A 24,678-nucleotide genomic window follows, 5' to 3' on the forward strand; every position below is an offset into this window, starting at 1 on the left:
GGACTGCTATTACAGTAGAAAAGGCAAACTAGCTAAGTTGGGTGGTTGAATTGGGAGGGTAGAATCAAGATTGTCAGCTTATTAAATGACTCTTAATATTCTAAACCTGCCTATTGAGAAAAGTAATAAACCATCATGTAAGCAAACAGAAGGTAAACAGAAGCCAAAGCCAGGAATATACTATTATCACTAGGACCTGCTCTGTAGTAGCCTGATGAGAATTTAGCTGCAGTGCTTTAACTGAACACCTACTTAGACAATACCTCACACACTGGAGGAGGAGGAAGCTGTGTGGATCCACTGAGTCTACATATAGCACTTTTATCTTTTAGCCCTCTCCTTTTACCCCAGGGTAATGACTGCTGCTTGAGAGTGAAGTCATCTCTTGTCATTTCAGTAACAAGGAAAGAAATCAGTGGTAGAATGAGAGTATATCAAAACTTTACAAAAATGAGAGTAACAAATTGTGGACATGGTTTTGGGTTGGATAAATTTTGCTACGATGACATCTCTGGCCACATTAGTCTTAATTTCTTAAGAAATTATAGCTTGTTCTCTTGGTTTCAATTTCTCAAAGATTCCCTGGAAATGAAGTTCCTTTAAAAGTCTCTGGGGCTGGGCACTGTGAAGCACACTTATAATCCCAGCTGCTTGGGAGGCTGAGGCAAAAGGATTATGAGTTCAAAGCCAGCCTCATCAATTTATCGAGGTACTAAGCAACTCAGTGAGACCCTGTCTCTAAGTAAAATACAAAAAAGGGCTGGAGATGTGGCTCAATGTTCAAACACCCTTGGGTTCAATCCCTGGTACCAAAAAGTAAAACAAATAAAAATCCCTAGAATATATTTTTCAATAAAAGAACAAAGCATAACTCAGTGTTAGTGACTGAAGAGAAATGTCAAGTAGTAGGTGGGGAAGGAGCTTTGGTTTTCAGGGTATACGTTCTAAATCTATTACAATGATAAGATGTATTCTGGAACCTGAATTGATTGTTGTCCTTACCTCAATCAGAAAATTATAATCAAAATCGTCACCACTACAGTCACAGATATTGCCAAGATGAGTTTGTTGTTATAACCATATCCCGGGACTCCTTTTGTAAGCTAAAAGAAAGAAAAAGAATAATTTTTATTAAGTAAAAAAGAGACTGGAAAGGATGAAAGTTAACTATTCAAAATTTCCATTCTTCCAGGTGAATAGCTTGCAGTTTCTTAAAGAACACACCAAATTTAATATGTTACATCTTATTATCACACATTTTTTCCCTATTATTTGTTTATCTTGTGTGTTAAGTCCACTTTATTCTCTAATGGAACAAAATGGGGATCACTGTCTTGGGGAAAGTTATGTGGCCAAGACAAGATGTGGACTAGAAGCCCCTGGTCTTCCTGCTTGAATGCTTCAATTGTATAACCTAAATGATGAAAAAGTCTGGGCTTCTTGTTCAATAGTTGCCCTCACCTCACTTGTCTCCTCATGCTCTTTGTTATCACCCTGGGCTTCTGTGCTCTCATTGATATAGTTCTCAGTTTTCCACTGGTCCGTATCCCATTCGGCCTTGGACACCTTGATTTCTTGCTGCTCACTGAGAAGCTTCATCAGGAGGCCTGTTCTGGAGATGAGCTTGGCACAGGCCAGTTGCACATAGGGCTCAGAGCAGTCCAATTTCAAAGTCCGAATAACATGAGAAATGAGCCTTCTCACGTCATTGTTGGGGATGAGGGACCGAAGTTGCTGGTTTAGCTGAATCTCAAACTGATCACCTGGGGATGCCGTCAATGGGTAGGATAAGTCTTCAGGCTTGGGTTGTGAGTCAGTGTTCGCGTTGAGGTATTCCCATTGTGTCTCATTGGTTTGTTGAACAGTTGGCATTATGTTGAAAGGAGTCACAGCAGAATCTACAGCCTCTGCAGCAGCGTTTTCATAGGTTGCATTTTCAGAGGTGGGTTCATCCAACACAGTAATGTTTGCTTCAAAAATACTTCTTTCGGAAGGAATTTTTGCAGTATTGTTTTCTGCAGGAACACTTTCTATAGGTTCTGAAAGAGCAGGTAGTCCTGAGAAAGGATTCTCCTGAGAATTCAGGTCTCCTAAAGATGAAAAGGCCCCTCGTGGGGGGGAATTTATGAGGCTCCTTATTGCAGAGAATGGTGGCCTCTTTGCAAGCATCAGTCTATTGTGCAAATTATCCTTTCTGAACTTTCGACTCACTTTGGCCTTGGGTATTCTGTGGGCTGCAAGAGGGTAAGTTTTATGAAAGCTGTGAGTTTTTTTGGAACGCGTGACTGGTTTATCAGCCTTCATGCTTTTAACTCGAGCATTTGCATCTTCTAAAACAAAAAGGGTGTCGGTTAAGTCTTTTGTTTTGTCTGATCTCAGGCTGTAATTTTGAAATGCTGGAGGTGGGAGATTTGCCCAACAGATTTGCACTCTGTTTCCTTCCCATACTCTGTTTTCTCATTTCATTGAAGTGTCTTTTCCGTATGCCCTTCGGCCCCTTGATGACTCTGTTCACTCTCTGCAGCCTTTTCTCTACACTCCCAATCTCTGCTAGGCTGTTTTCCTGTGGTTGGGCAGTTTCCAATTTCTTTCGAAAGATTTGGCGTTTAAATTTGGGACCTAAAAGCCTAGATTGCATAAGCATGGCAGTTTTTTCTTTTTTTTTCACCTCATCAATTTTTTCCTGAATTTCTGCATCTAACAAATTTTCCAGAAAATAAAACTTCTTTAATTTGTTTTTATAAGTTGAATTGTTGGATGCAGTTGAAAGAGAGGAGTTATTTGTATTGTTCTTCAAATATTCCATGGCATTACCTCCATCTTGTACGTTTGAAAAAAGCAGTTTAATGAATGGGAATAATGTTGACTCTACATCTTCTAGATTTCCCTCTGAGAAATATGGCAATATGTAATTTAATGCACTTATAACATCACTTTCATCATTGAAGTCTAGCTGTTCATTTAAGAATCCCGAAAAGGTGACACCATTTTTATCTGAAGCTGGCTTTTCAGGCTCAATAGAAAGCTCAGTGCTAGTGTTCTTCTTCCGGGCCTGTAACACCTTCATGAATGATCCTTCTGCATTCCCTACAGATGCATCTTGAACTGTCAAAAAAGAAGAGACTACTTTTGATAACAGAAGACTGATGGACAGCTTTTTGTCAGTCCACAGCCATACATTCCAGCCAAACATTTAAGTGTCATTTGGAAGAAAGAAAAATAATTTCATAATTAAACCTATGAAATGGCAACAACACAAAGAAAAAAAAGACATCTTTTTTGACAAAGTGCTACTTAACTCAGAATATTCCACACTGTATATAAGAACTCTGTTTAGGAAAGCCAATTGCCCAATACTCAATAAAAGCCCGAGACTAGAAGAGAAATATTCATGGGCTCTGAGAGATTCTCTACAGATCAGCTGTGTCTCCTTACATTTACATACCCCATGCTGTCCCCGCTCAGATACAGAGGGGGCACAAGGCTTCCTCTATCCACCTCTTCAGTGTGTCATGTTCCTGCCACCATCACAGATGATCATGACAAAGGACATTCTTCCAAGGAGAATAAGAACCAAGATGCTAAAGCACAGGCTCCGCTCTTTCTGTTAACACATCCTCCCTCATCTGAACATGTCCTTTCCACCTACTTACCCAGTTCCTTCACCTGGCCCCAGTTCCCCATACATCTTAGGCTCCATAACAGATGCCTCTACACAGAAAACAAAACAACAACAACAACAACAACAAAAAAAACCCCACCATATCCATACTGGTTCTTTCCCTAAATTAAGGCAGGGATCTGGGATGTGAGTTAAAAGATTTTTAAGTTTGCCTGGTTCTATGCCTATGCTGAATGTGCAATAAATCTACAGAATAACAGCATTTTCTGGATAAACAATACTTGAGGTTCTGAAGTACAGTAATGGAAAAGCTATTTTTGTCAGAAGCCTTCCCTGTTTTCATATTAGATGTGAAAACTAGCAATTTTAGCTCTGGGAATCATCCAAAGCTTCTAACTACATGAGGTCAAGTGTACCATTGTGTAGCTGGATTTTTCTTTTTTCCTTTTTTTTGGTACCTGGGATTTGAACCCAGGGGCACTTAACCATTGAGCCACACCCCCAGGTCTTTTTTATTTTCTTATTTTGAGACATGGTCTCACAAAATTGCTTAGGGCCTCACTAAGTTACTGAGGCTGGCTTTGAACTTACAATCCTCCTGCCTCAGCCTCCCAAGCCACTGGGATTGCAGTCCACCATACCCAGCAATAGCTGGTTTCTTTCCCAGGAGAACTAAAAGTATTTTTTTGTGTGGTGAGAGTCAAAGAGGAGGTAAGGTTGGAGACAAAAGAGGAATGTGGGTTAGAATTGGGTACAGAAGACCTGGGTTCAAGGCTATAGCACTTGACACCTCCCATCTTGTTTTCCTTATCTGTAAATGGAGATGAAAAATACTTGTTCTGCTCACCTCTGGGGGAAAAGGAAATAATGTAACTGGTGAAAAATCATTTTGAAAAATAAGTTATATGTATGTAATAAGTAGCAAAGTGCTATTAGTTATAATTTGCCCAAGATCACTGGTAGAGACCTATTTTTGAGCTATTTGGATATGAAAGCAACCACATTTTGAACGTCATGAAATTAGTGCTAATAAACCTAATACACACAAAAACATTTGAAAGCACATGAATTACCTGAGGATAGAAAAGTTTGAGATTAAGAGAAGTTCAGAGTTGGATGGTCTAGGTGCAATTTCTTATTATAGAATCAGAAACTCCTAGGCTTCAAATAAAATATTTATTCTCTTTTATAAAGTTGCACAAACAGATCAAAATAGATTGATGCCTGCACTATAAGGCAGAGGACACTTGAGACCTAGTGTATAAAAAAATAGCTTACTGGGCTGGGGATGTGGCTCAAGCGGTAGCGCGCTCGCCTGGCATGCGTGCGGCCCGGGTTCGATCCTCAGCACCACATACCAACAAAGATGTTGTGTCCGCCGAGAACTAAAAAATAAAAATTCTCTCTCTCTCTCTCTCTCTCTCTCTCTCTCCTCTCTCACTCTCTCTTTAAAAAAAAAATAGCTTACTAACTGCATTGTACTATATGAATAAGTTATCACTGGAAGACAAAGTACCAAGCAGAAAGCACAGGACACCATGTGTGGCCATTAATATTATTCCTTCTCCCTTCTATTCCTTTCTCTTCATCCTTAGGCATATGGAATAGCTATATTATTAAATTATAGCTGAAAACCTCACTTTGAGCAAGAGAGCAATCCAGAAATTTAGGGAGTTGAATTCTAGATAAATAAATAAAAATAAAGCAGTTTCATCATTAGTTTGAAAAATCTATGATCACCAGTTAAAAGTTGAATAACAAAACAAAAGTTAAGACATTTCTCATCAGGCAATTCAGACTCACGGCAACGTGTATTGTTTGTCCGACATGCACTGTCACATCGCAGCTTCACTGTCTTGCAGACAACTTCAATATTATTTTTAAACTGGCAGAGGCAGCAGGCCAAATGGCTAGGTAAGATCCTATAAATAGAAACACAGAGGATTAAGTTAATGGAAAAGGAGTTACTTGAGTAGTAGAAGAACAGTCCAAGGCTACCACAGGACAGTGTAGAAAGGAGTTCTTGATACATATAGCCTGGACAAGTTGGATAGAAACCAATGGTAAACTGCTTTTTTAATTATTATTTTTGTACCAGGGATTGGATCCAAAAGTGCTTAACCACTGAGCCGTGTTCTCAGCCCTTTTTATTTTTTGAGACAGGGTCTTACTAAATTGCTTAGGGCCTTGCTAAGTTGCTGAGGCTGGCTTTGAACTCATGATCCTCTTGCCTCAGCCTCCTGAGCAGACAGGATTATAGGCATGTGCCATGGTGCCTGGCATGTGGCTCTTGAATACTGTAAATATATAGGAAGGAGGAGGGAGATGCCCACCAGAAAGGAAAGCATGGCAGTGGGTATGGAAGGCCTAAATAAAAAAGAAATTAGAATTGGGTGACAGTAAAAACATCTCCTTTCAACTTAAAATCTTGCTCTGGGTTAGGAGTGCACAGAAAGATAGAATTCTAAGAAGGATCTGAATAAGTCTCCAACTACTAGAGTCCATATCTCAATTCCGTTTGAGAGTGGTAAATGGTAGACATTATTCTGGGCATAAACAATAGCTTAGTTTAACTCACATTGTGTGGCTAAACAACAATAGAGATCACATTGGCCAAATCTGGACACTTTGAACATGTAAAAGCATAAAGAGAAGAAACGTGCATAAAAATAGATATTAAATATCATCAGCTATTAAAGAAATGCAAATTAAAACCACAATGAGATACCACTACATTCCTACTAGTAGAAAGGCTAAAAAAATATTATTCCTTGAAACAAGGAATAACTTGAAACAAGGATTAGATGAAGACATGGAGAAACTGCAACTCTTCTATTCTGATAGTAGATATGCTAAGAATTATGCTAAGTGAAAGAAGCTAAAAATCTACTACTAGATGATTTTATTTATAAGACATTCTGGAAAATTTTAAACTATAGGGAAAGATAAAAGATTTGGTGGTTTGTAGGGGCTGGTGTAGGAGGAGTGGATGAATGCAAAGCAATGTAAGGGGCTATTCTGGGGATGACAAATGTTCTATATCATCAGGTGGTGGTAACTACATTACTATACATCAAACTGTACGCTTACAGTGTGAATTTTATTACATGAAAATTATACCTCAATAAAGTTAAGAAAATAATGTATTAAAATAATTTTAAATTCAAGATATGAAAAGAGACCTAAAAAAATCAAGTAAAATAAATCTAAGAAAAAAAATAACTTACAGTTTTTCCAATTCAAGAGTCATCAGGAGGATATTCTCAATTGTCGAAAGCGATACTTGAGTTGTTCCCATGTCTCTGAAAGAGAAAGCCAAGATATTCATGATGAACCCCAATAAATATTCTATACTTGAAAAAATATTTCAAGGACATGTGATAACTTCTATTTTGGCTTCTCATAAAACAAGCTGCCTTAAGAGATTATTTCGCATAGAAGATAATTCCATAAAGCTCTTATTGAAGATACGTAAGTTTACTATTTGCACCATCAAATAATGATCTTGGCATTGAAAAATAGAACTTACATCTTTTTTAAATCATCATCTTACTTCTTATTTTCATATTGCATCATTTCTTTCTTTTTTTTTAGATATAGATGGACACAATATCTTAATTTATATATTTTTATGTTGTGTCGAGGATTGAACCCAGTGCCTCACGCATGCAAGGCAAGCGCTCTACCACTGAGCTTTAACCCAAGCCCCTCTTTTTTTCTTTTTTAAAAATAATATACATGTATTCCTCTTTGCTTTCTGGGATAAATAATATATTCTTACATGTGTTTACATGTTCCATATCTGTAAGTGTTCTTTAATATGGCTGCCTTCTTCTGATGGCTGTCTTGCCCCATGATATATCCTTCCTTAACTCTTCTTTACCATAACATTTTTCTCCAGTAACTAATTAAAATTAAAATTATGACTTTTTAGTATTAATACAAAATACTTAACCCTTTGATGAAGTAAACAAGAAGAGCAGAAATCATATCTTGAGTTTAAAATTGTTGTAATACTTACAGATATTTTAATGCTGGCAATTTAAAAAGATATGAATCTTCAACAGTTGTCAGAGGATTACGACTGAGAATTCTGAAACATGCAATGGAATTAAAATTATATTTTCAACATGCATGAGACTACTTTTTTTTTTTAAAGAGAGAGTGAGAGAGGAGAGAGAGAAAGAGAGAGAGAATTTTTAATATTTGTTTTTTAGTTCTCGGCGGACACAACATCTTTGTTGGTATGTGGTGCTGAGGATCGAACCTGGGCCGCACGCATGCCAGGCGAGCGCGCTACCGCTTGAGCCACATCCCCAGCCCGAGACTACTTTTTTATAAAGAACTTATATGTTTAAAAAATATTTTGTCTTTATATATAAATCACCCTTAGAATTTTATAAGGCACTTTTTTATTTGGGAATTATGCAGCTCTCTAGAAGATAAAGTGGAAAAGAGAAAGAAAAAGAAAAAAGGAGGGGAAAAAAGTGAACACAAAGAAAAAATATGGCAAAGAATTTTCAGGTCAAAAACCCTAGAAGTAGGGCTGGGGATGTGGCTCAAGAGGTAGCGCGCTCGCCTGGCATGCGTGCGGCCTGGGTTCGATCCTCAGCACCACATACCAGCAGAGATGTTGTGTCCGCCGAGAACTAAAAAATAAATATTAAAAATTCTCTCTCTCTCTCTCTCTCTCTCTCTCTCACTCTCTAAAAAAAAAATGAGTATATCTTTAAAAAAAAAAAACAAACCCTAGAAGTAACTATACTAGTGGGAAGCCCTTGCCCTATAGGAAACAGTATTTTTAGTGCCTTCCATAGTTCAAGGTGTTTGTCTTTCATTTTTAGAAATTTAAAACATTTCATGGTCTAATTCACTTAGTTAAGAAAAAATATAGAACCAATTCCTTGGCTTGGAAGTCAAAGGAAAGAGGATAAAGTTTTAAGCAATGGAACTGGTAGAAGTCATGCTCCCAGCACCTACTGTCACTGGTATTTTTCTGTCACTTCAGAGCCTTTTCCCATAGCATGTAATCACCTGCTGACTTGTCAGTCTCCTGGCAGGGAGAGGGCAGGGATCTCATGTTACTATCATTGTCATTCCTGTGCCGGGTATAGTGCCGCAAATTTTCTAGGTATTAATAAATGTTTGTTGAATAAATAAATAACATTATGTTTACATGTAAATAAAATGAATAAATTCTCTCTTTTTGAGATGGGATCTCACTATGTTGCTCAGGGTGGCCTTGAACTCCTGGGCTCAAGTGATTCTCCTGCCATAGCCTCTGGAGTAGCTGGGACTATAGGAATGTGCCACAACACCAGAAATAAACTTTTTTTTTTGTATGCAGGATTGAACTAGGGGTACTCTACTAGTGAGCTATATACCCAGCTCTTCTTATTTTTTATTTTGAAACAGGGTCTTGATAAGTTGCCCAGGCTGGCCTTGAAACTGCTGAAGCTTGCCTCAAACTTGCAATCCTCTTGCCTCAGCCTCCCAGTGTAAATTTATTTTTTATGCAAATGTTTACTTTAAAATACTGAAAGATATTTCTTCAATTCATTAAAGCAAGCAAACAGAAAACAAAAAGACAAAAGAAATAGGAAAAAAGAAAAAGAAAATCTGACTTTAGCTTAACTCTACTCAAGAATCATTAGTGTATTCCTACAGAACACTTTTTTGGGGGGTCACCAGAAATAGTACCCAGGGGAACTTAACCACTGAGCCATATCTCTAGCCCTTTTTATGTTTTGAGATACAGCCTCACTAAGTTGCTAAGGCTGGCTTTGAACTTGTGATCCTCTTGCCTCAGACTCCTGAGCTACTGGAGTTTATAGGAATGTCTTACTAAACCTGGCTAGAACATTTTTTTAGTTGTTTCTTTATAATTATTCATAACATTTTAGGATTCATTTTAACATAATTATAAAAGCATGTAATGTAATTTGCTCTAATTCGGTCCCTAGTACTCTCTGTTCCCCCTCTTCTCCTTCCCCCTGTTCTCTCCCTTCTACTCTACTGATCTTTCTGCTATTTACTTATAGTTTTTAAGAATAATTATTGCAGCTAACATCTATTAGGCTGCCAGGCATCTATGATCAGCATTTCATATTTAATCCTCATAATAAGCTTATGTGGTAAATGTTATCATTACCCCATTTTACAAATGAAGAAACTGAGGCACAGAGAGGTTATATAACTTGTCCTAGGGCCACCAAACTAGTAAGAAGCAAAGCTGGAATTTGAACTCATTTCTGACCCCAAAGCCCATATAAAGAAAAAAAAGGGGGGGGGGGTTTAAGACAGAAGACAGATGTTACTTTAACCTTAGCTTTGATTTCATCTGGAAGAGATATGATTATTACTACCATTTAAACAGTGGTACTTTACTAATAAGCTCTTGGCACATCTTTTTTCAGGTTCAAAATAGTCTAACATACTGCTAAGTTGTTGCATCAGTGTTTGTCAATAATAGAAAGTCCTTATTCGAGAGATTTACCAGGTTGTATTACATGGAACCCAGAGGTGAATCCAGACTTTGTGGGGCCTGAAACTTATCTAATTTTGGAAATGACCTCTGATAAAAACATGCAAAATTTATGTATATAGAAATTGGGAGGGCCGGGTATGGTGTCACACTCCTGTAATCTCAGTGGCTTGAGAGGCTGAAGGAGGAAGATCGCAGGTTCAAAGCCAGCCTTGGCAATGGAGAGGCACTACACAACTCAGTGAGACCCTGTCTCTAAATAAAATACAAAATAGGGGTGGGGATGTGGCTCAGTAGTTGAGGGCCCCTGAGTTCAATCCCCAGTACCAACAAAAAAAAAAAGGAAAGGAAAAAGAAAAAGAAAAAGAAATTGTGAGGGCCCCAATCAGAACCTTAGAAGAGACCTGTGCAAGGGAGGAGACCCAGAGCTTAGGTTCCATTCAATTCATGATATATCTACATCAGCTGAGACCTCTGAACAAACTTTTATAGTTCAGGGAAAATTGGTATTTTAACTTATAAACACCCCAGTACATTCATATTGATCATAAAATTACCGGCATCTTCCCTTGGCAAGTTGCCTTTGGAAAGAAATTTAAGAGGCTTATCTCTCACTATGGCAAGTGTTTCCTGAAGCAAAATGGCTTTATCTATTAGAAAAATTTTACCCAAAACAAAAGTGCTCAGCTCCCAATACACACTTGGTGGATCGTGACTGTTGTGCCAATCTTTTTTTTTTTTCCCTCTCTTTTTGGTACTGGGGATTGAACTCAGGGGCACTTAACCACTGAGCCACACCCCCCAGCTCTTTTTTGTATTTTATTTAGAGACAAGGTCTCACTGAGTTACTTAGGGATTTTGCTAACTTGCTGAGGCTGGCTTTAACTGCATAATCCACCTGCCTCAGCCTCCTAGCTGCTGGGATTATAGGCGTGTGTCACTGTGCCCAGCTCTTTTCTTCTTTTTTAAGAGACAGGTCTTACTATGTTGCCCAGATTGGCCTTGAACTCCTGTCTTAGCCTCCCAAATGGCTGGGACCACAGCTGTGCACCTTGTCTGGCTCAATGTGCCAATCTATGAAAGCAACTATGAATTGGTCTGAGAGGCAGAGCTCCATTCGCATTGCATGATATGAGTGTTAATGTCCATTGCCAGTTGGCTCTGAGTTCTCATCATGAAGCAAATGCCTTTTTCTGTTCAGATGAACACAGAAACTAGAGATAAGTTGGTGCCTCCTCCATTATGAGTCTTTGTGACCCACCACCCATCCCTGCTTTGTTTGAAAAGTAGACTCTCCATATTCTTTCCCCAAGTTAGGCTTCAGCAAATTGATGAGGGGGAGGAGAAGGCTGCAATAAATGAGCATCTGAAGGAAAAGTTAATCCAGCTCCAGGCATACCATAACCATCCCTTCATGGAACCCAAAATGAACCATGTGAACCTGGATTCCTGATCCATGAGACAGGTGAACAATTTTTTCCAAAATTGAGTTGAGGGGAGAACTTTCACCTTGAGTCTTAAATCCCTTTCAGGGGTTAGGGGTATATGTTACAGCTCAGTGCCAGAGTGCTTGGCTAGAATGCCCAAGGCCCTGGGTTCCATCCCCAGCACCGAAAAACAAAACAAATCAAATAAATAAGTAAAAACAAAATTTCCTTTTGAGCTGAAAGGAAATAAAACCCATACTTCTTGTTGAGGGTAGTCAGGAAAGAAAGTATATGTAATTAGGTCAGAGCAATGTATTTTCTTTACAAATGTTTTTTACACTATATCATAAACATCATCTTTCTCACACCTCTTGCTGCCTACATACAATTCATGACTTCAGAGGCAGGTATTTTTAGAAAAATAATGCTCTGGGTGATTGGGGAGAGAGGTCCCCTGAGCCAATTCGTTTCTGCTTTCCATTGAGAAAGCACCTGCATCTGTGCTCCCTGGAGGGCTTTATGCTAAACTTCATTCTTTGTAGCCCTGTTGCATATATTTAAGCAGTTAGGGACTCTAAATGTGAGATTGAATCAGAGTTAAACTCAAAAATGAAATTCAAGGACAATTCACATGTCAGAGCATCATCACTGAGACTACCATGGCAATGCTAATTTGGGTGTTGCTTGCATGATGCTTTCTATTATCTGTGCCAGAGATCAGTGCTAGGGAAAGCAGAGCATGTCCTATATAAATTACAAGTCTCTTGGCTTCTCTGTACCTTAGTTTCCTCATTTGAAAAGAATGAATGGATCTTAAGACATACTTCTCAGAATAAGACAGGGCTTACATCAAGCTAACCAATAACTGTATAACGTTTTTAACACACAGTTTTGGGGGTTTTTTTTGTACATGCGTGTATCTTCTATTTCACTTACAACTTGTGTAAAAACTGCAGTCCATGCCATGCCTGAAATGTTCCAAAGCCCAGTTCTGTGAGTAAATTGCAACCAAGGTTTCTACAAAAAAGAAAGCCAAAGAAGAAGGAGAAGAAAAAAGATATTCTTTCAGAACATTTATCATTTGGCAGTGATTCTAACTTATATATGATGAAATGTAACCTCAATACTTTTTCCACACACTAAAGAAATCTTGCTGTGGAAGATCCTGACTTATGACTTATATTTCTGCGTTTATACATGCAGAGGCTTAGCTATAAAACAGTGAATGCTCAAAAAATACTTGTGATATTTTACTTCTCTAAAACAGGGCTTCACAACTTCAATGCTATTGACATTTTGGGCTGGAAAATTCTTGTTGTGGAGTTTTGTCCTGTATATTGTAGATGTTTAGCAGCATCCCTGGTGTCTGGCCACTAGATGCCAAAATGTCACCTGGGTATAAAATCACACTAATTGAACCACTGCTCTGTAATGACTCATTTCAATCCATGTATAATAATTCTCATACTTATCTTTGCTAGATACTAAAAAGATTTTCTATATAACTTTAGTAACTTTTTACTAATAAATTTTAATCATAATTTCAAATGAGTAGCAAGGGGGTTTATAAAATTTCAAATATCATCAAGTTGTAACTTACATAAATTGCAAAAAAGGTAGTGGTTCAAATGTACGTCTTTCGATAGATTGTATTTTATTGCAGGATAAATCTCTAGGAAAAGTAAAAGGAAAATATTGCCTTGATTAGATATTAGCTATCTAATTAGTATGAATAAATAGAATCCAGAATTGATAATATTGAATACCTAGTTTTTGTTTAAATTCTAAACCTTTGGACTTATATTTTAATTTTTTAGAGTTTTTAACCCTGCCCACTTTTCTCTTGAGTCTCACTTTCATAAGTAAAATATACAACTTTATATCTTGACAGGTTTTGAGATAGTCTTTCCTGACAGTAGGATAATTATTATGTGACCTTTTACAGTTTTATCAAGTTCAAGATTATGAGCTACAAGTATTAATTTCTGCATGTAATTTTTAAAATTAAAGGGAATATTCTCATGTTCCTGGCTTAATTTGGTTTTTCTTTCACACGTGTGTGTGTGTGTGTGTGTGTGTGTGTGTGGTACAGGGGATTGAACCCAGGGCCTTGTGCGTGCTAAGCAAGCACTTTAACACTGAGCTATACCCCTAGTCCTTTATTCTATTTTTCTAACCCAGTTTTAATACTAGAAGAAAAAGATACCTTTCAAATCATTTGAAAGACAGTTACTCCTCTAATTAATACATGTCTTTGAACTAATTCAGAGTTGTACTTTCTATCATACTAATGGAAACTCATTTTGGTTTCATATTACCTTAATACTCCATGAAGTACCTGCTTCGGCTGTGTAGTGATGGGACAATGAAAAACAACATGGAACTGGATTTTTATTTGAAAACACCCATTCTGATTAGAGTTGACTCTCTTACTTCCACAGATTTCAGCTTGTTCCTCACTTTTCACCTGGATGGGTAGAACTGTCATGACTGGTGTCTCCAACTCTAGGCTCTCCCTTTCTAATCAATCCCGAACTCAGTCACCAGTTAGGCTGTCTAGAATTGGTTCTTAAAGACCAGTATTACCTGGGAACTTTTGAAGAATGCAAAATTCTCAGCCCTACTCCAGAATGACTGAATCAGTAACTATGAGGGTGGTATCCAGAACCAAGTTCTACAAAGTCCTCCAGGTGAATCTGAGACTCAAGGTTGTTTTAGAGCACTGCAGATGGTTCCCCACCACGGCTCCTTTGCTTGGCACTCAAAGTCCTAGAAGGTTGGGTTCCATTCTCCCTCTTGTGCCCTATAGGTGCCCATGGCACTCCTCAAACACATTTCTGTGTTTTGCCTTTCTCCCACTCTCCCTTTGTAAGCTTTGTATATTTTCCCTAAGATGCCTATCTGATGATTCCCAGAGTGAGGCCCTTCGAGGTCCTGTTGAAACAGCACTGCCGTAGGAACATTTTCCTTAAACCAATTGGAAATCTTTTCTCCTCTTTTGTGCTGTAGACACAATTTATACCTCTTAGTGCCCATATCCATTTGTTTTCAATTCAATTGTTTTTGTATCCCATTTCTTCTGATACAAACTCTTTGAAAGCCTGCACTGGGTCTTGCTCATCTGTGTTGCCCTCCAGGTTTAAAACTGACACAAGTATTTGAGAAACTAAAATATTTATAAAATAAATGAATATCTAGGGAGTGAGGAGGGGGACAAAAATGACTAGTTAAAAAAGAATGCAGTTTGTGACTTCACAGCTGGCCCTTCTGCTGCACCTCTTTAGCACTTTGTCATCCACTGGGTACTTGCTGCATTATGGTTTGAGCTTAGCCTTGTCTCCTCTGTGAGCCCCTAAGTTCCTAAAGAAGAGGAACCTGTCTTACTCATCTTTGTCCTTCCAATACTAGGGAACAGTGTTTGGCATATTCTTTTGAGCTCTTTTTTATTGGTTAGTGTTTTTTTTTTTAAATAAATGCAAATATATATGCTAACATGAAATAATCAGCTAACAAAGTCTTACATAGTAGAAATAATGAAAAGTCTACTCCATTAAGCAGTTATCTCATTTGTTTTCTCCAAACCACGTTTGTTTGAGGCAAAAGTGACTAAAACCACCAATACAAAAGCAATTGTCCCTGAGGGCCTAGGAGGTTTGATAATTCAAAGGACTACTTTTAGTATCATGTGAAGCTCTTTATACTCACTTCTTTTAAGCCTTCTACATCTGAAAAAAGAATATATATACTAAAAACATCATTAGTTAGCTTAATAGGGTTAATGACCCACACATATCTAGATACCACAGACAAAGGATAAAAATGAAGCTATCACAGCAAAGAACCTAAATTATCTTTAACCAGATAAAAATACTATGTAAGTGTTCCCTCCTTGACAATAATAATAGAGAGATTTTAATTTTGTGAATAATGAAAAGTTATAGGCATTTCTGATCTGCTTACTTAGTGTAAACGTTTCAAGCTACACCATTTAACCATCATTTCAAATATCTATTTTCTGGAGGGGGATACTGAGATTGAACCCAGGGACACTTTAAAACTGAGCCATATCCCCAGCCCTTTTAATTTTTTATTTTGAGATTGGGTCTCACTAAGTTGGTTAGAGCCTTGCTAAATTGCTGAGGCTGGCCTTGAACTTGCAATCCTCCTGCCTCGGGCTCCTGAACTGCTGGAATTACAGGCATGTACCACCATGCCCAACTTTTTCACATATTTTATTGGTGTATTATAGTTGTACATAATGCTGGGATTTGTTGCTACATATTCATACATGCACACAATGTAACAATAAACTTTGGCCAATATCATTCCCCAGCACTTCCCCCTTCTCTCCCTTCTTCTCACCCCTTGGTTCCTTTCCTTTTTTCTACTGATCTCCTTTTGATTTTCATGAGCCTCACCCCCATCTTTCTTTTCTTTTTTCCTCTCTAGTGTCCCCACATGAGAGAAAACATATGACACTTGACCTTCTTTATACTTCTGTGTTTGGCAAATATCTATTTTTAATGAAGGTATGTCAATTCCTGCATTGAAATCCTTAATACTGGTATGTTCTTCAGTAGCTTAATAGTCTTGAAAATATTATTATGTAATTAACTTACTTAGTTAGTCTTTTTTTATTGTTCCAGGGATTGAACTCAGGGGCACTCAACCACTAAGCCACACCCCCAGCCCTATTTTGTATTTTATTTAGAGACAAGGTCTCACTGAGTTGCTTAGCACCTTGCCCTTGATGACATTGGCTTTGAACTTGCAATCCTCCTGTCTCATCCTCCTGAGCCACTGGGATTACAGGTGTATGCCATCATGCTGGCCATCATGCTGGCTAGTTATTTAGTCTTTAAGCATTAATTTAATTCAGTTTAATTGTTAAAACATTCTAATTAATGGCATTCAAATGAATATAGGTGGCCTATTTTTTTTTTCTCTCCTGTAGGCACCAAACTGAGGTTAACTTTAATTCCCGCTGTTCTACTAATCCAACTTTTTAAAACCTTATTTGCAAAGGCCAGATAGTAAATATTTTAGATTTTGCAGGCCACATACGATCTCTGCTACATATTCTTTCCTATTTATTTTACAGCATTTTAAAAATGTAAAAATAATTCTTAGTTAATGAGCTGTATAAAAATTGACTGTGGATTGGTTTTGATCCATGGGCTGTAAACTAGATATAAATACATGAAACACTTATAAAACAAGGTTCATATGAGTGTTAGTAATTGCTCTGATCTTATTACCACTTTTCCACTGTAAGTGGAGGTTTTTTTTCCCATCCGTATCTTGTCTATATAATTTTTAAAACTAAAAATGCTTAGGAGGTATTTAATGCTGGAGATGGGTTAAAATCTATACAAACTTACACAATCACAGAATTTAATTGCTGGAAGAGATTTTACAGATTATCTAATATGAACCCCTTATTCATTAGATAACCCATAACTCACAGATAAATATGATTAACTAACTTACAAATACTGGAGGGATAGCAGGCCTTCAAAGGAATCTTTGTGTAATTCAGTCAGGGAATTTTCACTGAGAATTCTGAAAGATGAAAAGGTTATTTCTGGACCAAAATTCAGCACAAAGATGGAGAATATCCAGTGGTAAAAAAGTATGAGAAAATGAATGTTGTCATATTCACTTGCCAGGAGTATAAGGTGGCATAGCCTTTTTTTGGGTAGCTAAAATTTCATATCTACAATAGTCTTCACCCCCCAAAATCTCATTTCTATTCTATAGAATTATATGCCCATGTTCACAAAGAAGTATGTTTATTGACATTAAGCATGCGAACAGGAAAACCATATACACTCTAAACATACATCAGTAAGGGAATTATTTTTAAATAAATCATGATATGTTCATACTATGGAATATTATGCATGAGTTCAAATGAATAGAGTAGGTTCTGTGTACTAAAAAGAAACCTGACATATGATGAAGTGAAAGAGTCAAGTTGCATGAATGTTACCATTTATGTAAAAAAAGATAATAAAACCATGCAACAAACCTATTTTGCTATATGTAAATATGTGTGTAGGCAAATGCATGGGGAAAGATCCAGAAGGGTATATATACCAAACTCAGAGTAGTGGTTTCCTCAGGGGTGGAGGGTTAGAGCACAGGGATGGTATCACTACCTGTTATTTCATATTTACTCATTAAGAATGTAATTATGTATTACTTACAAAATGGAAAATAAATTTAAATTGTTTTTTACTTACTTCAAAGAGGGTCCACGAAATTGAATTTTTATTTATTTATTTTTTTGCTGTGGTCCTGGGGATGGAATCCAGGTCCTCGCTTCATGCTAGGCAATTACTCTACTTACTACTAAGTTACAAACCCAGTCCCCATGAAATTTAATTTTTAAAATAACTACCAAATTTCACTCAATACAGGCTGAATTGATTTATGGAGGGGAAAACCTTTTTCTAACAGAATTGACCTCAACATTCTAGACTAAGAAGGATCTTACAATGCATTTTTTTTTTTGTATTCATGTTTGGAGAGAATATACTCACAGTTTCTCAGCCCAACGGTAAGATTTCCATATGTTTTCTTCAATGTAAGAAATAACGTTTCCTTGGAAATTCCTGTGAAGAAACAGTTTATACTTTTGAATAAGTAGGGGAAAAAATGAACAGAAAAAGTAAAACAATCATGGAAAACTCATGGAGAACATTCAAATATAGAAAAAACAAACGAAACAAAAACCCAGCTTTCTAATTTTCAGAACTATCAGCTTCCCCGTTTCACAATAAGATAATAATATGAGCCACTGGCACAAATGATAAAGCAGAAGTTTAACTTCCTATCTGTCGAATTTCAACAGAAAAATGGGCAAGAATCTACCATATTAACAAATATGAATTAAGAAACACATTGCAAGTGACACCAAAGCTTTGCCTAAGTGCCCTCTGTTGAAATATCTCCAGGTATTAGGAGGATAAGGACAATTAGAAATCACGGATGTGATTCTAATTGTGTGCTGATGTGGAAAGATCTCTTGAACATGTTGCATAGAAAACAAGCATGAATCACAGTGTTTTTTTTCTTTTTTAAACTTCATCAGGGAAAATTATGCATAGAAGAGAAAGCAGAAAGAAAGACACACACCAATATGTAACAGGGGTCATCTTATGGGTGGTAGGGCATGGACAAGGGGTGAAAAAGGATAGAGGTATAGATTTTCACTTTGATCCAATATACTTCTGTTGACTTTTTTTTTTAATGTGAGAATGTATCTATGAATGACATATTTAAAGAAGCTGTTAAATTATGTTCAGTTTCAACTCTGCAGATACCTTCAACTTTTTTTTAAAAACTCTGTTCTTATCCCTTAGCAATAACTTTTCTGTTTATACATCTTTACCTAGACTTTTTCTTGGCGTTTGAGGTTGGAGGATAAGCCTGCTCATCTAGTGGACAAAGGCCTAGTGGACATTTCCACTCAACCAGAAGCCTTCTGAGGGCTTTATGTTCCCCACTAAGAAATGGCTAAGAGTGAACTCATTTCTCTCCAACTGGCTTTCCTTCCTGGTGTTGTTTTCCACCTGCTACATCACCAGCATTCTCATTTTTTATCCAGGACAAAACTCGTGGAGCCATATTTTATTTTTCTCTTTTCTGTACACCTCATCCCCTAACTCTTTTAGTCAATCATTAAAGCATTTGTTATTCTTCTAAAGCTCCCAGGATTTTTTTTCCTTTTAACAGACTAAAGTCATACCCTAAAATATTTTTAATATCTTACTTTTAAAACCTGGCATTTTTATTTGTTATCAAACAGAATAAATTGATGGAATTTGATTTTTTTGTTCTTTTATTTGTCCTTTTTAGTTATGGCAGTAGAATGTATTTTGACATATCATACACACATGGAGTATAACTTCCCATTCTTGTTGTTGTACATGACGTGGAGTTACACTACTTGTGTATTCATATATGAACATAGGAATGTTATATCTGATTCATTCTATTGTTTTTCCCATTCCCATTCCAACCTCCTTCCCCCACTCCCCCTTGTGCTCCCAGGATTTTCTTTCTACTCTATCACAACCACTCTGATTAAGCTCCTTCTTGCTTTACTCATAGATTTTGCTAAAGTTTTCTAGGTGGCCCCATTGAATTAAGCTTTCTCTTCTAGATCACTCTAAAAATGGATTATAAAATTATCTTCCTGTTTTAGTTATTTTTATCTCTTGCTTGAAAACTTTCAGTGGCTCTTCATTTCTCACTGTGTAGCTTTCAAACATCTATAGTTGATATTTAGGATTTTTCATATTACCTTTCATTGATTCTAACCCAATACTTTGTAGGCCCACTAGTCTACCAAATCCTGGTCATTCTTGCAGCCATTCCTTTGTGTAGATATACTTCCCGTTTTTTTCTTTAAAATTATAGCCACTTTCAAGCACCAGGTAACATTTAAGCCTATCTGTACAGCTTTCCCAACATCCCTACTTCAGTAATGAAAGATTCTGAAGAATTACAGCACATGTGGTCTGCATCCTCTTTTATTACTTAATTATATATCATCTCAATTTTTAGTCTTCTTCCCACCTATCATTTTTGTGTTCTGTAAACAATGTCATATTTCTGTGGCTCCCATAGTACTTAGCCCTCAGTTGGGCACAAAATGGATGTTATATGAAAGCCAAGGCTAAGATGAATTCTGGACATAACTGAGGGACTGAATAATAATATTAACAGCTAGTATTCATATATGATAGGCACTGACATGAGTATTACATGTACTCTCTCATCTAAATTTCACAACAATCCTATGAACCGGTAACTATCATAATCCCCATTTTCCAAATAAGGAAACTGAGACATAGAGCTTTTTTGCCCAAGGTCACAACGCTAATAAATGAAAGATCTGGGTTCAAAGTCTTATTCTAGAATCTACACTTAACCACTTGGTTGTATCATCATTAATGAGATGAGTTGTAAAGCAGATGGAGCAAAATGGTAAAGCTTAAGCAATGATATGATAGGGCTAAATAAAAATGGGTAAGAAAATAAAGGATGATCACAAGTGAAAGACTGGAGAAAGGGCACAATAGTAAGAAGGAAAAAGAGGATATGGAGAATTGACAAGCAAAAACTAAAAGCAAAAAGTCAATCAATGTGGGTTGGGGAGATGAGAAAGGCCCAGGAGACCCTTGAGGAAAAGGGTAGACAGAATGCAGAGCACAAATGAGGAAAGGTGATTCTTACAAGACTGCGAAGGTGCCATTGTAGCTGTAGGGCTCTATTACAGGCACTCGGTGGAGTTTCTGCATTGGGGCGAGACCAACACACAACAGTGTCTCATCTTGGCAAGTACAGAGCTCACATATATTAGCGTTCTTGGTGACATTTTCTTCCTTTTCTGTGGCATAAATTTCGGGGAAATGAGTTGTGGTTTGGTCTGGCTCCACTTGTGGAATTGTGAATTCAGTCATATTTGTTTGCTGTGAAGTTGTTTCAGTTGTTGAAAGAGTTGTAGGAGTTGTAGAACTTTCAGTTGCCACACTGGGTAGTGCAGTCAGGGTAACTGTCACGTCTGGAGGTTGAACTCCAAAACTAGATGACTCCGACACCAGAGCTGTACTTATTGTTGGAAGTGTAATCTCATAATATACAGGAGGTTTCGCTATAATCTCTTTATATGGCTCTGGAAGCTGAATTGGCTTCCCCGGCAAGGTTTGAGAAGACGCAACATCAATGTTGGGTTTTGAAGTTATGGTAATTTCCACTTCAAAAGATTGAGGCATGACCGACGTTTCCTCATGGTTGATTTGAGGATTTGTAGTCTCTTGGTATGGACGTGGAAATGTCACATCAGGGGGCTCTGGAGGAAGATTTGTGGTTTCCAGATCTAGATGTGGAAATGTTGTCTCCGGGGGGTTTGGAGGAGGATTTGTAGTCCCCTGGTGAGGACGTAGAAGTGTTACCTCATGGGGCTTTAGAGGAAAAGCTGTAGAATGTTCAATTCCCACATTGGGCTCTGGAGTTATGGTGATTTCCACGTCGTGGGGCTTTGGAGGAAAAGCTGTAGGATGTACAACGCCCACATTAGGCTTTGGAGTTATGGTGAGTTCCACATAGTGAGGCTTTGGAGGAAAAGCTGTAGGATGTTCAACCACCAAATTGGGCTCTGGAGTTATGGTGATTTCCACGTCGTGGGGCTTTGGAGGAGCTGTAGGATGTTCAACCCCCACATTGGGCTCTGGAGTTATGGGGAGTTCCACGTAGTGGGGCTTTGGAGGAAAAGCTGTAGGATTTTCAACCCCCACATTGGGCTCTGGAGTTATGGGGAGTTCCACTTCCACAGGTTTAAATGTAAAGCTGGGTACTGTTGAAAAATGAACTTGATTCTCAGTTAGGACCTGTGGCTGAGTTGAAGTTTCTTGTGTTGGAATTATTCCTTCTTGATACGTTGGAAGCAAAGTTGAAGTTTCCTTCATGGTTGGAAAAACAAATACAGGGACCGTTGGAAGAGATATATGGTACGTTCCAATAGCCATAGGGAACAATGAAAGAGCTACAGGCTTCTTCTCAGCTGTAGAATGTTTAGTGGGTTTTGGAGTTGAGGTGAGTTCCAGGTCCAAAGGTTGAAAGGTAACACTGGGTGATGTTAAATCCTGAGCTTTATTCTGACTTAGGACCTGAGTTGAAGTTTCCATCTGAGTTGTGGTTGCTTGTTGGGCTGAAGAAAATCCAAAGTTTTCAGGGAATCCTGGAGACTGGGAAGGGGCATTAGACTGGGTTGGATAAAATGTAACTTGCTGGGTGGAAACTGGCTCAACTTCTTTAGTGGCTTCTGAAGGTACAGTAACTATCAGAGCCACATGTTGAACTGTGGTTTTAGGCAAATCTGAAGACCCACTTCTGAACATTACTTCTAGATCTTGAGGTGAAAATGACATGGAATCACTGAATGAAGCAATAGTCGAGACAAATGTGGATTCTGGAGGTTTAGTTGGGAGTGTTTCCTGGACTGGTGGAAGTTCAACACTCACGGGGGGCGTTGAGGGCAGAGATGAGCTCTCCTGCTGACTTGATAAAGATTCCTCAGGCAGCTCTTCAAGCTGACTGGGGACCTCTTGATCAATTGGAGGTTGTTCCTCCTCTAGAGGAGGGCTTGGCTGAGGTTCCAACTGCTCAGGGGACACTGAGGACTCATCTAGGGTCTCCTGTTGCGCTGAAGTTTCAACCTCATTATTCAATTCTGGAGTAGGAGACTCAGCTTGATCAGAACCTAGAGAAGAACCTGTCACATCCTCACCTTCTGGAGGTTGACCTACATCGTTAGGGAGCTCTGGAGGCACAGTTGGGGCTTCAGGCTGGGATGCAGAAGGTCCTAACTCATGAGTTGGAATTGAGGGAGGAACTATAGCCTCACCATTGATCACAGAAGTTCCCACCTCTGTAGTGGGTTCAGGTGTTATAGTAATTGCTAGTACATCTGCAGTCAAACTGGGCAAGTCTAGAGGTTGCACTGGTACTTCCAGCTGGCTTTCAGAAGACTGGTCCTCCCCAGGAGACTCAGAAGGCTGAGTTGGGGTCTCTTGCTCACTGAGAGAAGGTTCAGTCTCCACAGGAGGGCCCGGAGGCTGGGCTGGGGTCTCTTGCTGGGTTAGAGAAGGTTCTACCTCCTCAGCATACTCTGGAGGCTGAACTGGGGCCTCCTGAACTGGGGCCTCCTGAACTGGAGCCTCCTGAACTGGGGCTTCCTGAACTGGGGCCTCCTGAACTGGGGCCTCTGGCTGAACTGGGGCCTCCCGAACAGAGGCCTCTGGCTGAATTGGGGCCTCCTGCTGGGCTAGAGAAGATTCGGCCTCCTTGGTAGGTTCCGAAGTTATGGTAATTTCCACGTCTGCAGGCCTACCTGTAACACTGGGCAAGTTATAATAATGAACTTGATCCTGACCTAGAGATGGAACTACAGGTAGAGTTGGTAGAGTTTCAGCTATATTCTCCATAGGGGACTTGGGAGCTTGAACTGGAGTCTCTTGCTCAGATAAAGAGGGTTCAGAGAGCTCTGAAGTCTGAGCTGGAGCCTCTTGTTGGGTTGATGAAGGTTCTACTACTTCAAGACCCTCTGAAGGCTGGGTTGGGGCCTGCTCCTGGCCTGAAGGAAGGTGAATCTCTTTATCTGCCTGCGGAGTTACGGTAACCAGATCTGCAGGTTTCCTTGTGACAACTGGCTGAGTGTCACTTCTTAGAGATGAAAGTTTATGATGCACTTCTTGCTGGGACGAAGAGGACTGGAGCTCCTCAGGAGTCTCTTGGGCCTCCAGAGAAGGTTCAACCTGGTCAGGAGTTTCTGGAGACTCATCTGAGTTCTCCTGGGATTCCGGAGGTAGGTTGCCAGAATAAGCTACATCTGTACTTGGATATACATAATCATCCAAGTTTTTTTGAAGCTGAAGTTTTGCAAATTGCTTTGGAGTTCCACCAACTTCTTTAGCAAATCTCGGATGCTGAGCTACATCCTTCTTCAGATTCAGTGGTGAAACAATAAACTTTGCTGCTTTTCAACTCTGGCTATCTAGAGGTGGAACAAGTACTTCAAATGACTGGTGATCTGTAGACTGATCTAGATTGACAGTATGAATCTTACTTTTGAGTCGAGAAGGTAGAGCTAGGACCTGATTCTGATCCCCATCTAGCATTGGAACCAATTCTGGGAGCCTCTCTTGCCAAATTAGTTTGTCTTGATGCAGATCCTGACGTGGAACAGCAAACTGATCTACCTCTGGGGGCGGCTCTCCAGGTGAATCCCTGCCCAAGAATGGAAGCAAACTGTCAGTTAACTCCCCGGCCCCCCAGAGGTCTGTGATGGGGCTTCATCCCTGGGAGAAGAACAAAGCCAAGGTTGTTACTCTTGAAAGGAGCAATTAAGCTTTTCCTTACCTCTTCACTTGAGAATTTATATCACCCCCAGTCACTTACCCAGCATCCTTATTGAAAATCTCATCCTCATCAGAGGAGTCCTTGTCATGTAGCTTCTGTGCCATGTTTTTCTTACGTGTGGCATTGAGAGGTCTGTACATATCCCTAAGCCAAAGTGGCCGCCTTAACCAGAAAAAGCCCTCCTAGAAAACAGAAAGGGGGGGCTGGGGATGTGG

The 24,678-nt window shown here is 38.8% G+C and overlaps 1 protein-coding gene and 1 long non-coding RNA gene across 2 annotated transcripts in view; both read right to left on the reverse strand.

Annotated features, from left to right (window-relative positions):
* Window positions 1–1,007: 1,007 nt before the first annotated feature.
* Window positions 1,008–24,509, reverse strand: LOC308636366 (leucine-rich repeat-containing protein 37A2-like; the record flags this gene model as incomplete). The annotated part of the gene is made up of 14 exons (XM_081271780.1): window positions 1,008–1,103; window positions 1,462–2,330; window positions 2,416–3,105; window positions 5,426–5,544; window positions 6,850–6,924; window positions 7,644–7,715; window positions 12,470–12,550; window positions 13,134–13,205; window positions 17,024–17,095; window positions 18,079–18,210; window positions 20,780–21,474; window positions 22,567–23,178; window positions 23,308–23,933; window positions 24,503–24,509. 14 exons carry the CDS (start codon window positions 24,507–24,509, stop codon window positions 1,008–1,010), a joined length of 4,218 nt encoding a protein of 1,405 aa, XP_081127906.1.
* LOC308636787 overlaps window positions 24,508–24,678 on the reverse strand; it is a 532,023-nt gene continuing 531,852 nt past the window's right edge. The window contains exon 3 of the long non-coding RNA XR_014019476.1: window positions 24,508–24,645. This is a non-coding gene — a long non-coding RNA (uncharacterized lncRNA). The remainder of the gene's footprint in view (window positions 24,646–24,678) is intronic.

This window comes from Spermophilus citellus (genome assembly GCF_964194105.1).
Source record: "Spermophilus citellus genome assembly, chromosome: 17".
Taxonomy (NCBI): Eukaryota; Metazoa; Chordata; class Mammalia; order Rodentia; family Sciuridae; genus Spermophilus; species Spermophilus citellus.